Source organism: Schistocerca cancellata, chromosome 11 (assembly GCF_023864275.1).
Source record: "Schistocerca cancellata isolate TAMUIC-IGC-003103 chromosome 11, iqSchCanc2.1, whole genome shotgun sequence".
NCBI classification, from domain to species: Eukaryota; Metazoa; Arthropoda; class Insecta; order Orthoptera; family Acrididae; genus Schistocerca; species Schistocerca cancellata.
In genome coordinates, this window is record NC_064636.1 from 58,679,669 (window position 1) to 58,697,952 (window position 18,284).

The 18,284-nt window shown below is 39.7% G+C and overlaps 1 protein-coding gene across 13 annotated transcripts in view; it reads right to left on the minus strand.

Annotated features, from left to right (window-relative positions):
- The window catches only part of LOC126108118 (zinc finger protein ZFP2-like), a 205,158-nt gene that overhangs the window by 139,146 nt on the left and 47,728 nt on the right, over positions 1-18,284 (minus strand). For 3 of the 13 annotated variants that reach the window (XM_049913362.1, XM_049913360.1, XM_049913358.1), the window contains 2 exons: positions 16,814-16,851; positions 9,643-9,711 (listed from right to left, as the gene is read on the minus strand). The exons of 6 other annotated variants lie outside the window; for them this stretch is intronic. In XM_049913362.1, the coding sequence (XP_049769319.1) occupies positions 9,643-9,711; positions 16,814-16,851 (107 nt within the window). Of the gene's footprint in view, positions 1-3,862; positions 4,106-9,160; positions 9,712-16,813; positions 16,852-18,284 lie in introns of those variants that run through there. 4 more of the 13 variants (XM_049913364.1, XM_049913363.1, XM_049913359.1 and 1 more) reach the window with 2 other exon arrangements.

Below are 18,284 nucleotides of genomic sequence, written 5' to 3' on the forward strand. Positions count from 1 at the left end.
CTGTGGATAGATGGATAAATACAGCACCTGTAATGAACCATTTTCATATCCATCTTCGATATATTGTGTTAAGTTTAATATTTGAGATGTGCAGCTCTTCCCTTCTCTAAAAGCTGCTTGCTATGGTATTGGAAGGGGCTCCACCTTTCTAATGATTCTCTGAAGAATGAGCCTCTCCAGTATTTTGTAGAGGTGACAGAGTAAAGAGATAGGTCTATAATTTTTGGGATCTTTCCTATCCTTTCCTTGTTTCGGTATGGCAATTACTCTTGCTTTTCGCCATACTTTAGGGATCTTGCATTCTCAAATACAGTTGCCCATAAATTCCAGTGACCAAAGCATTTTAATGGGACCTAAATTCTCGGTTTACTCAGCTCTAATGTCATCCTATCCTGCTGCTCGTCCCTATTACTTTTATTCAGGGCTGAATTCAATTCTTTGAGAGAGAAAGGAGGAAATAAGATACTATACTCTTTATCTGTTTGCCTGAATAATTGTTTCCTCTCTGCCGGCCGCGGTGGTCTAGCGGTTCTGGCGCTGCAGTCCGGAACCGCGGGACTGCTACGGTCGCAGGTTCGAATCCTGCCTCGGGCATGGGTGTGTGTGATGTCCTTAGGTTAGTTAGGTTTAAGTAGTTCTAAATTCTAGGGGACTTATGACCTCAGATGTTGAGTCCCATAGTGCTCAGAGCCATTTTTTTGTTCCCTCTCTATATTTCTGCGGTTAGTTGATCTGCCATTAATGAGGAGTTGCTGAGCAATTTGATCTGGTTTAACATTAACATATGCGTTGACCTGAGTGTTAGCATTACTCAGGTGATGTAATAGCCTCCAGGCCTTTTGGCTACTTTTACTCACGTCACACTCAGCCATCAATTGTATCCATTCCTCTCTCTTTGCCTCAGATATTAAAGAGAGGACATTCTGTGCAAGGCTTGATGTGGCTTCACTAAAAGGATCTTCTTCAAACTTCATGTAGTATTCTTTAAGAAAAGAGGCCATTTCAGGTGTTACACCCTTGATATAGTTCATTCTGCATCCCCATAGAATTGATGCTCAGGAGGAGGCATTAACGACGTTAACAAAATTCTCATATTGATCTATCACAGGATCCGTAGTTACAATTTTCTCAGCTAATAATTTTGAAAATTACTGCCAATCTGCCGTTTTGAAGACATACCTTCGTCTGAAAGGGATTTATTGAGATCTTACTTGTGGGAGCATTTTACACATAACAGGTCGATGTGCATTCGGTATGGGCTTACAGACGGATTTAGTGAAGGTATGAAAAATACTTTCACTAACAAAAAGCAGATATGGATTATAGCCAGCGTCCACTGTAGAAAGAATGAGGCAGTTTTCTGTCATGAAGGAGTGAGATGGAAAGTTTCAGCCCACATGAGGACAGCCTCACCATTTTGATCCTCTTGAGTGTACCCCCAAACATGGCTGTGACTGTTGAAATCACTTATCACAATAGAATCTTTCCCTGTAATAAAATTTTCAGGTAGGATGAAGGAAAAATCTGTTGCTGGAGGTTTATATGATGATGTGACTCCACAGTTACGTAACAGTAATAATTTCAATATTGTTATCACCTGACTGACGAACTCTACAGACTTCAAGGTCAGGTCTTATAAGGATGGCGCTTCCATAATGTGCATGTTGTGTTTCAACAACCAGTTTCATTCCAGGAACAGAAGGACGTCTCTGCTGGGTATCTCTATATATTTCTTGAACAAACAAAATATCACAGTGCTTAGTGTGGCACATGTCTTGCAAGACTTGTTGCTTGCATTGAGGTATTCCCTCAATATTCACAGATATTATAGTCAACATTGGTCCAAAAACGAGCGTTGATTTGACATCTCTAATAATTCTGGTGTTAAATGATTAGCCACCAGGTCATTCTGAGCTGAACTCTGACATTGCCCAGGGTACACCTGATTGCAGTTCATGTCTCTGTATTTATCATAAAACATTGCAATCTTCAGGGAGGCTCCTTTCATGTACCCTATTATTAGATGATGCCTCAACTCTGAAGAGATAATTATTTGTAGTAATTCAAATACTTAAGAAATGTACCATAGCATGGTTTATGGCAATATTTGTTGAAAATCGACTAACCTGAGTATAATTAAATAGACTTAACTAATGGAAACACCACAGGGGGAAACTGGTGTATCTCAATCTGTTCTTTATGAGACAATGTATGAATTGCATAGATCACTCTCATGTGCTGTAGCCAAAGCTATGAAACTGCGTCAATGTGCAACTGCCTAGTTCCATCTTATACAAATTTATGGGTATAAATGTATGATGACTCACACCTGCAGTCCTATGTGGCACATTAGTTAACTTACCCCTAGTAAACGTAGCTACATTAAACTTAAACCATAAAAAAATCTAATAGCAGGAATACTTACACACAGAATCCAAATAAGTGGCATGAATCTGCAAACTATTTTCAGAATTTTAAATGTTAGTGAAAAGTAGCTTTTTTAGCTTTAAATGACACCTGTATCATCTTCCAACAAACTCAATCCACTCACGTAATTTCAAGCAAAAAGTACTCAAATTCTGCTTACAGAATATTTAGAATCATACTTTGATTTATGATTCAGTTTGGAATCAAGTGAACACTAACAGTATTTGACAGATATCTAACAATACATGTTTTAAAAAGAACCATTTTGGACAGGAGTGCAAGGCAACAATAATCGTGTCTACCTGATTTTCCTAAGAATTTTTGGTTGGCAAATGCCACCCATATTAGCTTTAAGTGCAATGGTGATAATGTGAAGGTATTCGTTACAGCCTTTACGGCATTTGCCAGATATATTTCAGCAGAAAACATCTAAAAGTGGTCAGGAACATCATATGATGATGGCAGTAATAACCAGTTACTTATAATGACATTTGTTTTGGTTGTATTATATAATTACCACATTACGACAATGAATGGCACTTTATTTTGACAAAGTACTATTGTCAATGTTGTTCTTGCCTTCTATTATTTGAAATCCCATTTTAATAAATCACTGTGGGATACTTTACTTAATTTCCATTCAGAATCTTCAGAATCATCACAACCTTATTTTCAGTGAGGAGACTATTAAAATATAAATTACGATCCAGAATTTAAGCTTCATGAGTATAGCATTATAAGTTTGTGAACTCAAGGCTCTGATCTTACTTGAATAATAATGGTAACGATTTTTGTCTCAGCAAGCATTACTGAGAGAACAAAATATTTTTCTGTCATGATTGAAGTAGACCATCAACAAAGAGCATAGTACCAAATATGCAATTAAGTAGCTCGACAATAGTGTAACAACATTACTATAAGGAGAATGACAGAATTTCAAATCCATGCAATTTCATGCCAAGTCACAACCAAAATTTCTTATCGAGTGTGTATGAGAATAGGATCCCACAAACTTTAAATAGATCATCATTCCCTAAATATTTAAAACCCATGCAGTATTACAGCCCCTATAGCAGCACACTATTATCCTGCAAGAACTATCATGGCAGATACGATCTCATTTCAGTAAAAAGCCACACAGCTGAAAGTGTCGCAAAACTCAAAAATGCCTATCACTTAATAACAACTGTTTCAAATTATTAAAAGTATAACAAAACTTAATAAACAAAATACCTTACACCAACAAGAAATTTGTAGGAAATCGAAAAAAAAACTGACAAAAAAAAAAAATATCCAAGCATTAGTGAAAATTTCTGAAAACCTCACCTTTACTCAGAGAAATTATGGAAAATACACACTATGAAATCACGTTTAAAGCAGATGAAAGGCAACTAAAATAATCAAATTAAAACAAAGCAATTAGAAAGAAAGCACATTTAATAAATTAACTTATTACAATAAAAATTATGCATTTGGATTAAATTCATATTCTCGTAACCACACAGTTATTTCAACTGTCCTTGTTTATACAAACAATTGGAATTATTATCTGACACTACATGATGACAGTTTTCCCACTGATGTTTGTACAGTAGTTACATGATATTTAAAAATAGACAAATTAAAAGATTTGAGGCATAAAATTAATCTTCATTAACTCAGAATTGTGTACAGAGCTCTGAAATAAAAATATTTTTCACATGAAATGTGTCACTTAAACTGACAGTGCATTGGCATAAATTTAACAAAGCATGAAAATTTGAATGACTACACATAAGACCCTTGTGTCAAGATACACTGTTGATCCAAATGATTATACCCACTTTCCTAGGAGGAGTGTGCCCTACCCAGTGGCACTGTGGTTATGTCACACAGTAATGAAACTATAACCAGACATGAATGGGTAATCATTCTATTTACAGTATGTGTAAAAAAAAAACTGGCATAAACAATTTGGCCAAAGAGCAGATGGTTCTGCCTGGTGCCTGTGTAAGTGCATCTCACAAACAGCGAATCTGGTTGACTGCTCAGATGCTTCTATCATGAGCCTCTATGGAACATCGTTGACAGATGGTGAAACCACAAATTGACAAAAGGTTGTAGGATGCCCATGCGTTATCTAGAACAAGGAGATCAGAACCTAGCTGCTCTGTAAAGGGGGATAGATGACAATCTGTGTAGACAGGAGAAAATGCTTGAGCAGGCTGAAGAGTTTCAAGCTATTCAGCAGACACTGTTGAACATGAAGCCCCAAGATATATAACCGCTTTGTATTCCCATGTTGATCTAACAACATTGGCAGTTACAATAGCAATACAAATGGGACAATTGAGATTGGACTGCATACCTATAAAGATTTGTCACGTTGTGAAAAGTAACATTTCTTGTGGACCAGGTCAATGGTCATGCCCAGACATCCCATCATCCAGATGAACAATTGTTCAATACATGCACCACACAACAGGTGGAGGAACGTGGAGGCAATGTCATGCTATGGGGGATATTCATATGAGGTGCCAAGAAATAGCTGGTCATAATTGAAAGCACGATGACAGATGTGGAGAACATGAACATTATTGCAACATCTGCATCACTTAATGCTTCATGTATTTCCTGAGAATGACAACATCTTACAGCAGGATAACTGTCCAGATCACAAGGTCAGAATCACACTGCAATGGTTTGAGCAGTATGAGCGCTCACACTGTTGCCTTTCCGACCAAGCTCATCTCATATGATGAAACGAATGGGGGATGCTAATGCACATGAACTACACTGCAACAAACCGATAGCCTACAATTAATGGGAACTGTGTGAGATGTGTGTACACATGAAGTCCAATTTACTGCTGGAAAACTAAAGAATTAATGAGTCCATACCTTACATAAGCACTGTTGCATTCTTAAGATGAATCAAAACGCTACTAGGCAGATAATTATCGTTTTTGCCTTATCTTTGCATACTTGCCACCATCAGTTATTTCCTAATGGAGAACTAGCACAGAAAGTTCACATGTGTGCAGATTATTGATCACACAAATAGCATTACCATTAAGAAGACATACCTCAGTAACATGTTTGCATAATCATGACATTTTTTTATATTTCTCCATTGTTGAGATGAGTAGCCTGAGTGATAGGTATGTAATAAAAATATTTGTGTTGTCGCCTGGGTAGTGCATACAGCTTCATGAACATTGAAATGGCAGTTTCTTTGAAATATTTAGCAACATAATGGTACATTCTCTTGAATATGGGGTCCTGCCTATTGCATGGAACTTCTACTCGTGAGTAAAAGATCTCTCTCAATGCATCAATTTGTGGTAGCCAGATCATTAGAGCATGGAGCATTTATGACAAAAAATTGCAATTCTGTACTTCATAAGTTGTATTTTGCATGCAACTTCTTCCAATGTGAAGCTGCAAAAAATGGATTTCTCATTTTTTGTGACCCCTCTGTAGCACATGTGAACAATATTCATAACACACTTGTAGTCTTCTTTGAACATGTGTACATGTACTGACCACAACAGTACTTTCAGTGGTCTCCATGTATTATTGCATGCTTCTTAAGATGATAAACCAGAGTAAAACATTTCCTACAAATAACATCTGTGTAGCCTTTTGTCAGTGTGTAGTGATAGCTGTATCTCGAGGTTACTCTAGTGATTAAAAATATTCCACAAATACCACATTTGCACGGTGATGCAACGGTCTGTACTAAGTAATGAGATTAACAGAGTGAGACAAACATTTGCAGCAAGTATCACATTTGTAGGGGATCATTCCTGCATGTATTAATTTAGCCTTCAGAGGACCCAGTACTGAAAACGATTTGGCACAAACATGGAATCTGTGTGGTCTCTGTTCAGTGTGTATTATTGTTCCTTGAGACTGCTCCATTAAGGAAACTTCACTCCTGGAAATGGAAAAAAGAACACATTTACACCGGTGTGTCAGACCCACCATACTTGCTCCGGACACTGCGAGAGGGCTGTACAAGCAATGATCACACGCACGGCACAGCGGACACACCAGGAACCGCGGTGTTGGCCGTCAAATGGCGCTAGCTGCACAGCATTTGTGCACCGCCGCCGTCAGTGTCAGCCACTTTGCCGTGGCATACGGAGCTCCATCGCAGTCTTTAACACTGGTAGCATGCCGCGACAGCGTGGACGTGAACCGTATGTGCAGTTGACGGACTTTGAGCGAGGGCATATAGTGGGCATGCGGGAGGCCGGGTGGACGTACCGCCGAATTGCTCAACACGTGGGGCGTGAGGTCTCCACAGTACATCGATGTTGTCGCCAGTGGTCGGCGGAAGGTGCACGTGCCCGTCGACCTGGGACCGGACCACAGCGACGCACGGATGCACGCCAAGACCGTAGGATCCTACGCAGTGCCGTAGGGGACCGCACCGCCACTTCCCAGCATATTAGAGACACTGTTGCTCCTGGGGTATCGGCGAGGACCATTCGCAACCGTCTCCATGAAGCTGGGCTACGGTCCCGCACACCGTTAGGCCGTCTTCTGCTCACGCCCCAACATCGTGCAGCCCGCCTCCAGTGGTGTCGCGACAGGCATGAATGGAGGGACGAATGGAGACGTATCGTCTTCAGCGATAAGAGTCGCTTCTGCCTTGGTGCCAATGATGGTCGTATGCGTGTTTGGCGCCGTGCAGGTGAGCGCCACAATCAGGACTGCATACGACCGAGGTACACAGGGCCAACACCCGGCATCATGGTGTGGGGAGCGATCTCTTACACTGGCCGTACACCACTGGTGATCGTCGAGGGGACACTGAATAGTGCACGGTACATCCAAACCGTCATCGAACCCATCGTTCTACCATTCCTAGACCGGCAAGGGAACTTGCTGTTCCAACAGGACAATGCACGTCCGCATGTATCCCGTGCCACCCAACGTGCTCTAGAAGGTGTAAGTCAACTACCCTGGCCAGCAAGATCTCCGGATCTGTCCCCTATCGAGTATGTTCGGGACTGGATGAAGCGTCGTCTCACGCGGTCTGCACGTTCAGCACGAACGCTTTTCCAACTGAGGCGCCAGGTGGAAATGGCATGGCAAGCTGTTCCACAGGACTACATCCAGCATCTACACGATCGTCTCCATGGGAGAATAGCAGCCTGCATTGCTGCGAAAGGTGGATATACACTGTACTAGTGCCGACATTGTGCATGCTCTGTTGCCTGTGTCTATGTGCCTGTGGTTCTGTCAGTGTGATCATGTGATCATGTGATGTATCTGACCCCAGGAATATGTCAATAAAGTTTCCCCTTCCTGGGACAATGAATTCACGGTGTTCTTATTTCAATTTCCAGGAGTGCATTTACCTTTAACACTACATTTGTAAGGTCTCTTTCCAGTGTGTATTAATTCGTGTACCTTCAGATTGCCAGACTGAGTAAAAGATTTTCCACAAACATTACATCTGTAAGGTCTCGTACCACTGTGTATTAAAATATGCTGCTTCATATGGCTCGACGTAGCAAACAATTTTCCACAAACATCACATTCGTGAGGCCTCATTCCAGTGTGTATTAATTCGTGTACCTTGAGATTGCTGGACTGAGTAAACGATTTTCCACAAACACCGCATTCGTGGGGTCTCTTACCAGTGTGTATTAGTTCGTGTGCCTTCAGATTGCTCGAATTAATGAACGATTTTCCACAAACACCGCATTCGTGGGGTCTCTTTCCAGTGTGTATTAACAAATGATTCTTGAGATGGCACGACTGAGTAAACGATTTTCCACAAACACTGCATTCGTGGGGTCTCTTTCCAGTGTGTATTAACAAGTGATTCTTGAGATGGGACGACTGAGTAAACGATTTTCCACAAACACCGCATTCGTGGGGTCTCTTACCAGTGTGTATTAATTTGTGTACCTTGAGATTGTTCGACTGAGTAAACGATTTTCCACAAACATCGCATTCGTGGGGTCTCTTTACTTTGTGTATTGAATAGTGTAACTTGAGATTGCCGGACAGAGTAAAAGATTTTCCACAAACAGTACATCTGAAAGGTCTCGTACGAGTGTGTATTAAAATGTGCCTCTTCATATGGCTTAACTTAGTAAACGATTCTCCACAAACACCGCATTCATGGGGTCTCTTTCCAGTGTGGATTAACAAATGGTTCTTGAGATGGCCTGACTGAGTAAACGATTTTCCACAAACATCACATTCGTGGGGTCTCTTTCCTGTGTGTATTAATTCGTGTAACCTGAGATTGCCAGACTGAATAAAAGATTTTCCACAAACAGTGCATTTGTAGGGTCTCTTACCAGTGTGTATTAATAAATGGTTCTTGAGAATGCCCGACCGAGTAAACGATTTTCCACAAACATCGCATTCGTGGGGTCTCTTTTCTGTGTGTATTAATTCGTGTGCCTTGAGACGGTCAGATAAAATAAATTTTTTTCCACAAAGTGTACATTTGTAGGGTCTCTCACCAGTGTGTATTAAGACGTGGTTCTTGAGATAACGCAATACATTAAAAGATTTGCCACAAGTATCACATTTGTGGGGCCTCTTGGTTGAGTGTATTAAGCTATGTCTCTTAAGATTACGTAACAGAGTAAAGAATTTACCACATATATCACATTTGTGATTTCTCTTTGCATTTAGCACAGTGTGGACATTAGCATTATCACTTTTACATAAAATTCCATCGTCACATCTTTCGAGTTCCTCTGCAACTTTTGTAACATTACCTGTATTATGTATGTCATTAAAGGATTTCTTTAAAGTTTTCTTGGTTTCCTTGGATGAAGATTTCTTCTCAGCCTGTTCCACGATTCCTTCTCGTACACACTCCAAGGAGATATTGTTTTCACGGTCATCACCACATTCAGGTTTCTCACTGTTGGCAGCAGATAATGCTTGGTCGCCCTCACTCATTCTCAAATGTTCTTTCAGGCAGTCATCAGTGGGAAATACCTCACCACATGACTTACACACATATGAAGGTGCCTGCACACCATCAATGTGGATGAAGATATGCATTATGAGTCTGTATTTTGAAGGGAAGCTCTGTAGGCAGAAACTACAGTTAAACTTATGGAATTCCTTTTCCCTGATGCTGCAACTTAATCTCGTGCCACATAAGCCGTCTTCTTGCGAAGTCCGTATTTTGGTATAGTTATAAGACATACTGAAATCTGTTGACTTCTCTGCATCTATCTCCAGCTTGTCATCGACTACTCCTTGATGTAATGTTTCTTGATATGAAATGTCACAGCTGTCACCAGCACTTTGAATTAAACTGAGGAAGGAGGAAAGAGGTGTTAAATGTTGATTTACATGATACAAAAAAACAGTATTTCACAATCCACAAAATCAGGTACTATAAACCGAAAGTTAAAAATGTATGGGCGTCACATATAACTTATTCAGTAAATGTAAGTGATTTAAAATTGTAATGACATTCTGCCAGAACAATAGAATTTTGTACAGTCCATCCTACCATAGTCTTTTGTGAGCAAGTAATGCTAGTAGGTGAATGGTCTACCTGTGTGATATTTGGGTCCAACAATTCCACCTGCAGCTACCCCATTCCATCACAATGGAAATGGACATCTTTGAGCTTCCCAATGAGGTCATTTGAGTGTGGATATGGCTGTGGGTGCATAGGAGCATGCACATATTATTCTATCCTGATTGCTGCTTGTGATTGTTTTGCTTTTGATGGATTTATGGTTTCAAGTAACCAATGACAGTGAGAAATTACAGTTTGCTTTCATCGAAAACTGAAATTTTGCTGCAGAAGATTGCTATGCAAGGAAACATATAAAGAAATTTTTCTGACTTGAGCTCGCTCATAGAGGTCTAGCCTTACAAGCTGTGAACAAAATCATGATCTCAATTGTGCTGCAGATTGTTGATCACTGTTTTCTTGGGTATACTACAGATCACATAGTTGTGGTAAGGTTAGGACAAGAGTTTAAATTCAAGGATAAAACCTGTCATCTGCCACAGTTTAGTCATAGGTCACTTAAAATCAGCTGTGTTTGTGTGTTGCCTATAACCGAGCAGTAGCTGATAGTGGATGTAGCAACACTGCAGTGGCAAGTGACACATCAGCTATCAAGTAGTTTTAATCAGACTACAGTAAAAGTTTTTTCTTTGTGATTAATAAAAATCTTTGCAGTTAATTACTACATTGCACAGAGCAGTTATACGCTCTGTCATTAACGCCATGTTTCTTCTTTCATGAAGAGAAACTCACAGTAAAATAGGCTTCTGTCTAGTATCGCCAGATTATTGTAGAATATTATATCCCACTGACTACAGTAATGTATGCTGAATTTAAAATGATCACATCTTTTGTGTATGCCCTATGTAGGTATATTCCTTATACAGTTGCTTCCACATAGGACAGATTGTAAGAGTAGATACCTGGTGTCCCTTTAAGTGGCTGGAAACACCTCCCACTTTCAAAGCTTACAGATGGCATACATGGCAGGCACTAACTTTCCCCAAACACTCCTATGAACACATGAACACACATACAAGGAGTACACAGCCACAATAACACATGTTTCCAACATATTATCGGATTATGGAAAGCCATTCGCATTCTCAGTGTGGAGCAATATCCTTCACATGTACGCTGGATGTGAGTGCATATTTTCTTGGATTCTACAGACCAGGTATGCCACATGCTGATCGAACTTTTTTTGTAATTTGGCTTACAGTTGGTGTGGGCGACATTACAGTAATTATTGTGCAATGTATCATTTTCCCTTGGGTTCAGTAGAGGAGGCAAGATTGCTTTCTCACATAACGCTGAAATTTTCCTACTAGTTCAGCTGTTATGTAGCACTACTTGAAAATAAAAATTCTTATCTAGGTTTCTTGTGGGATTACATCCACACTGTCTGAGCTATCTCCTTTTCTCCCCTCTGGTGTTTAGATTTGTTCCTGCCTGATACAGCAGTTTTATGGGCTATCACAACAATAATAAATCCTCATTGCTACTCACATTTCTGTTGAGCCAGCTGACGAAAGAAATTATGTAGACAGCTAAATATTCACTGTAGATGAACAGTATTGGAACTATCACCAAGCTTGGCAGGAGGTGAATACTGTGAGTTGACACTTGCTTCCACAACAGGACAAGTGCTCCAACAGTGTGGTGAATCTACCTTGCAATTATCATGGTCTGACAAGATTTAAGCAATTTCTGAATATCACTAGATGGTAAAACAATCCTCTGTTTGCTCTATGTGGTACTCACCTAAATGACCTTTTGACATGCCCATGTGTGTGGGTTAAAATTATAATGAAGCAGGCTTAGAGATAAGTTGTGAGAAAATAAATAACTGTGCTGAAATAAATTCTAGCACTTGTATTCAGAAGACATAGCTTATCTCACAACCCACCACAAGATGCTGGCAATACACCTGCGTATTACTGACATTAATATCTCCTACAAATGAAATGATTTGTATATTTTAGGACAATATTAGCAATGCTTCTTGCAAAGAGGACCTTGGCAAGTCAAAACAAAATCTACTGTTATTGTTGAATAACTGCCCTAAGAATTCATACAGCTAGGGTCTGACCTCAGCCCTCACTTATGCCTCACACACAGCAAATAACAGGTTGTCCATCCACCAGCCCTTACACCCCCCCCCCCAGTGTCAACCAGTCAGATACTGTGCCCTGACAGCATGTGAGTACTGGAACATTTATGAAGCGACTCACGTGAAATACAGTGATCTTCTACAACTAAAAAGTTTCATTTACTCTACATGTGCTATCAAACCATGAATGTTCCATTGCAGTATAGGAGTAATTAAACCAATGATAAGCTTTGTGTTATTACTACAAGGCATTAGGGAGATGACAATTTGAGAGTTTTTGCTGTGGAATTTGGTGGTTCCACCACAAAAGCATCAAAGTTTGCATCAGGGGCTGAGTCTACATGTGATTCATGGGTTAGGGTGTATGTAGCTGATGCTCTGAAAGTCTCAAGTCTCATTATTTTGACAGTTATTGTTTCCTGTATGTTTTTTCTCCAGTGAGTGTGGTGGTGGATTTAGATTTCAAATATTTTCTACCTCGTTCTGTTGGGATAGTGTAGAACATCAAGTAACACCCCTATCAGTTGCCGCAATCCCCAAGCCACCATCAAATGTGTTCTTGAAGACTTTGCTAGTGGAAGTTCGAACACTGAATATACCAAGATGCCTCATTGGAACAACCTTCCCACAACAAAAGTGAAAGACACAGCAAATTGCAATGCTTATGTTCCTGATTCATATGCAGCTTTCTGCTATTTCTCGTGGAGTTCTTGTCCTTTAAATGACACAGTGAAATCCCACAACAAAGCTCGTGATGTTTGTGACTTAAGGCATCATGTCAAGGCTCATTACATGAGCAGTTACACATGATGTTAACCCTGATGAACTTGAGTTTAATATATTTATTAACTGCAGCTTACCATTTTAGTTATTGTTGACTCAGTTCCACAGGCAAGACAGATAAAATGGCAAAACTATCCACAATTGTACAGGCACATAATTACCAGCTGTGTCAATTATGAAGAAATTGAAAGAATGTGTCAGCTTGTATCTAGATAGAATTTTGAACTGGTGTAAGCATTGCCAACTAACTTCAAACATTAGGATTAAAATAGTGTATTTCACAAAGATGAGAAACACAGTGTCCTATCGCTACTCTCATAAATTCTTGAGTGTAGCTATATGTGGAGATACCAATGGAATCAACACATTGGTTCAGTTGTAGGTACAGCAGTCAGTCCATTGCTATGATACCAGAGAATCCATTGCTAGGATACCACAGAAATCCAATCATGCTATAAAGGTGATGCTTTCAAAACAACTGTGTGACTCACCTCAGAACATTGATAAAGGGAGTGTGATGCATATTAAATAGGTCTAACCATAGATATTAATCTTATACTTCACAGTGCTTTTCAAGGAACAGATGTAGATCTAGACATAGCAGCCACACTCATCTGTGAGCATTTACTCGGTGAAAAATGGTAAATGTTTACCATGGATATACACAATAAATGCAGAATTAAATTATTTCCTAAAAATGATTTTGCAACCTCATGAGCCCAGGCTTCCTATACAATAGGTCAAGTGGATACTGCAGTTCCAACACCAGAAAAGCATAGCCACAATTTGGGATGAGAACAAATTGTGCCAGGAACAAAGACCTTTACTGAACACAAAGGAAGATCTGATAGTGAACTACAGACAGTATACCAGAATATTTCACTATGCACAGTTTCTTGTCTTTCGAAGTAGGTAGAGCTCTCTTTACCTTGCGAAAGATAATTAAGTCCAGGGAGTTATTTGTCTCTTGCTCTTACTTCTATTCAGTATTATGGTTTTTTAGAGAATAAGATTACTAGGAAAATTATTAACACAAAGTTTAATTCTCCATCCACACTGTCTGCCTTGTATACCTATTGATAACATTTGCCCTGTAATTTCACTCTAATTCTGTGATGACAATACTTTCCTCCTATGATTTGAACACAACTGATCAATATTCATTTTACTGTGATGGCCAGATAGATCACTATCAGTTTTGCTCCCAAATCAGCCAAGTTTTCAATGTGTGCATTAAGTTCTTTTGGGGAATTGTACTGTGTTACATTTCCCAAATGCAGACATTGGTGATTCTAGGTGTCCTTGGTTAGTAGCTTCTCACAAGTCGCAAAAGACAACTCGCCAATTAAGTCTTCATGGTCTTACTAAAGCTGCCTACAGTTGCGTTATGAAATTTAAGATCATGATGGTGGCCTGTAAACTGTCAATGCAACAAGCTTATGTTTCCCAATTCACATTGCTGAAACAGTATTCAAAGACCTGTTCACCCCAACATTCATTAATCTGAAGGGGCTGAAACTTTACTCTAGTTTTTGGAAATATAACACTCACCCTTTCCTCTTACTTGTTCTACATGGCAGGACATTAGCTTTTACCCATCACATTGAATTTCTATGACTTCCATGTCACATTCAATTACATTAGTTAGCACTATACAGCTGCTGAAACTTCACCTGCACTTTTGTTTTGTTTTTTTGTATAAAAGAAGTACACTCTTTCTTAAGGAACAGACACACAAACCAGCTGTTTTATAGAATGTGTTACTAATCCTACTGCTTTTTAATATTTTTACTTAATAATAATGAACAATAATGTACATGTCAAACATCATGCTTAACATGAAATCACTTAAGGTGAACATTTCATTAACACTAGCAAAATATCGGTACGGGCAGTAATGTACACGATATATGTTTTACTGGTTAAAAAATTTCAGTCAGAATGAATTGCAAACGGTTTTCTAGTCTGTTGCATCATTACATTTTTCATTAGACCTGAACTGTCAATGTTTTTTCCTAATGTTTCTCTAGCTGACCTTTGTGCATAAAATTGCTCAACAATCACCATCAACAAGGAAAAAAATTGTGACACCAACAGTGTGAAAAACTAGATTCCATCAACAAGTGCCATTCCATGTTGAGATGTGCTTTTACATTCTTTAAATAGGGCCAGTGTCAGTAACATTGAGTTCCAAGCAGTAAAAGGGTTGTCATGCAATAGGAAGCACACAGCATAGATCAGCAAGTGAAACAAAAAATTCTGCAGGAAGCAGACCATGTTGTATTGAAAAACAGCACAATTGGCAGAAAGCTGAGACTCAGAAAATCTACATTATCCGCACTTCTTAAATGAAGAGTTCTTAATTCTGCTGCACTGGGTTCCAGGTGCAAATCAAAGTGACTTCACAGAGTTATGTATGAAGATGCAGAACTTTTACAGTGGTTCAGCTATATGTGCACTTCCAATGTATCTGAGTGGAACTATAATTTAGTCAACAACAAATGAGACTGCAGAGAATTTAGACATTCAAAACAGACTTCAGTTGTTATTCTTGTTGCCTGTGTGAGTTCCAAAAGAGAGGCCTAATTTCATGCTCAGTGATTGGCAATGAAATGAATAAAATTGATGAAGAAGGGGCAACCATCGGTTGCATGAATTTGACCAAGTGAGAGAAAAGATTGCTGTATCTTCTGCTAGCAATGCGGACAAAGCTACGATTTCTTTACAACTCCTGCAAAGTCAAACCCACAAAATAAAAGGTGACATGTGGCATGGAAGGGCCAGCAGTAAACAATGTTTAACTGCTGTACTTGTCTGTAATTCATATGACATAGATAAACAACATTCTTGGGTCATCAGTAAATCTGAGAAATTGATATGTTTCAAGAACATGTAATTAATGCTTTACTTTGCACCTACTCTCACTATTGGAAAGCTTGGATTGACAGTTAATAATAAATGGTTTCTTTTGCTTTAATATTAACTAATGTAAATGTTCACTTTTTACTTAAAATACATTAAGTTGCCTTCTGCCTTTGAATCAAGGCATTACTGCTGCTATGAAGACATTGTATCGCAAGCCACTTGCGCAATCTGTATTGCTGAAAACTAGATGGAAACAACAATTTGGATAGCATTGGATGCAATACAAGCTGGGAATAGTTCCATCAGTTTCCTCATAACACTTACAGAAGTGCCTGGAGACAATATGTTGGCAAGTTAGATGGTAACAACAATATCACTTTGCCTGACAATGGAATATTTTGCAACACATTTCAAATACTGAACCTGATGTACAAACATTTGTCTGAGGTGCAAAATACATCACAAGAATGTGAGGAGGACAAGACCATTCTGCCTACCCACCATGAAGTGTTAAATGCCTTTGACAGTTTAGAAAGTTTTGCTTCAACATCTGACCTGATCATTCGTTTTACAGAAGTTCTTCCAGCTGGCCATGATGTTAGCAAGCATTTTAGTTTCTTTCTGTGACAGCACAATGTGCTGAATGTTTGCCATTAGAAAATTATCTAAGAGTACAATTTTCAGGCATTTTTGTTCCTCTCTGTGACAGCACAACATACTAGATTTTTACTATTAGAAAATTATTGAAGTTTATAATTTTTTCAATTTACAGTACAGTATTTAATGCGAGGGTTTTAGTTTTCATTTTTGCCGTTTGTGTTGTTATTGCAAACCAATGTTATGAATGGGACTGATGTATGGTGTAATATTGCAAAGCTACTTTTTAATCTTCTGCAACAACAGAATAGTAGATATAGTAGTGTTTTCTCTGATAACATGCATAATATTGCTCTAGTCTGTATATACTATATATGTTTAATATATAGAAGAAATAGAACTCCAAAAATAGAACTTTTTAAGAATAACTTCTGTATTTTGGTCCCTAAGGGTTATTGTTTGTTTTCCTTTCACATGGAGTAAGTAAAAATTTATACTGCTCAAAAAATTCTACAGTGAATAATAAAAACGTACCTTAAACTATCAGATGCATTTCTTAATGAAGCTGCCACCTGAAACATTACAAAGAATTACTGGAGATTTAAAATTGATGAAACAGTAAACAAATAAAATTGTGTTATCAACCACTAACATCTGATTGTTCCAAACAATACTTGGAAATAATATTATCAAAGAGAGAGAGAGAGTGTGTGTGTGTGTGTGTGTGTGTGTGTGTGTGTGTGTGTGTGTTTGAGGTTTACGGGCACTAAACAGCGTGGTTATCAGCGCCCAAACGCATAAAAAACAGGAACACATGCAGTGAAGGAACTAAGACGAACAGCGAACAAGGAGAATGGCTAAAAGACACAGACCTGACGCAGTTCCAAATCCTCACATACAGAGGCAAAACAAGAGGAGAAGGAACACACTAAAAAGGAAGGGAAACAAGGAAAAGAGAACAGAAACCGAAGGGAAACAAGGAGGTAATCGTGACTGGCAGACCTCTTACCTAAAACCTGGGTGAGCCAGTCACCCAGCAGCACATTAAAACCCTCTCCCTAAAATCCGAGGGAACAAATTGGACAGGACACAAAACCTTAAGACCTTAACTACAGTCGTTACGTCATCTTGTAAAATAGAGGGCAAATCCGGTGGCAAGGAAACCACCGCCCTCTGGTCAGAGAATAAAAGACAGTCAAGTAAAATGTGGCGGACAGTAATCTGGACGCCACAAGCACTGCAGATTGGGGGGGTCCTCCCGCCGGAGTAAAAAACCATGCGTTAAGGGACTGTGCCCGATGCGGAGGTGAGTGAGGAGAACCTCATCCCGCCTGCATGACTGGTAGGATGTACGCCATGGGCGCATGGTGGCCTTGACCAGACGCAGATTATTTTCACCGACTGCCAGCCACTCCTCTTCCCACTGACACAGAACGCGAAAATGCAGGAGGGAGGTAACAGCATGGAGGGGCACGGCACATGCAACAACGTGAGGGAGGGAACATGCATCTTTGGCAGCCACATCCGCCAGTTCGTTGCCCCTAATACCCACGTGCCCCGGCACCCAGCAGAAAGAAACCTCCTTCCCCTGCCGTTGCAGGTGGAGTAGGGCATCATGGATGTTGTGGACGACCGTATCCGCTGGGTACAAGTGTTGCATGGTCTGAAGGGCACTCAGGGAGTCAGAACAGATGAACTTAAGACCGGGAACGCATCTCATCTGCTCCAATGCCCGCAAGATTGCAAACAATTCGGCATCGAAGATGGTAAACAACGCAGGAAACCGTAACTTGACGACTCGATCAGGGAAAACAACAGCATAACCAACACAGTCCCCTGTTTAGAGCCATCCGTAAATACTGGTACATGGTCGGGATGCTGGTTTAAAATATCATAAAATAAGGAGGTAAAAACAAACACAGGAGTGCAGCTCCTCCGGTACTCCGACAAGTCTAAAAGGACGATGGGCCTCTGGAGGAACCAGGGAGGCGGGCAAGTAAAACCT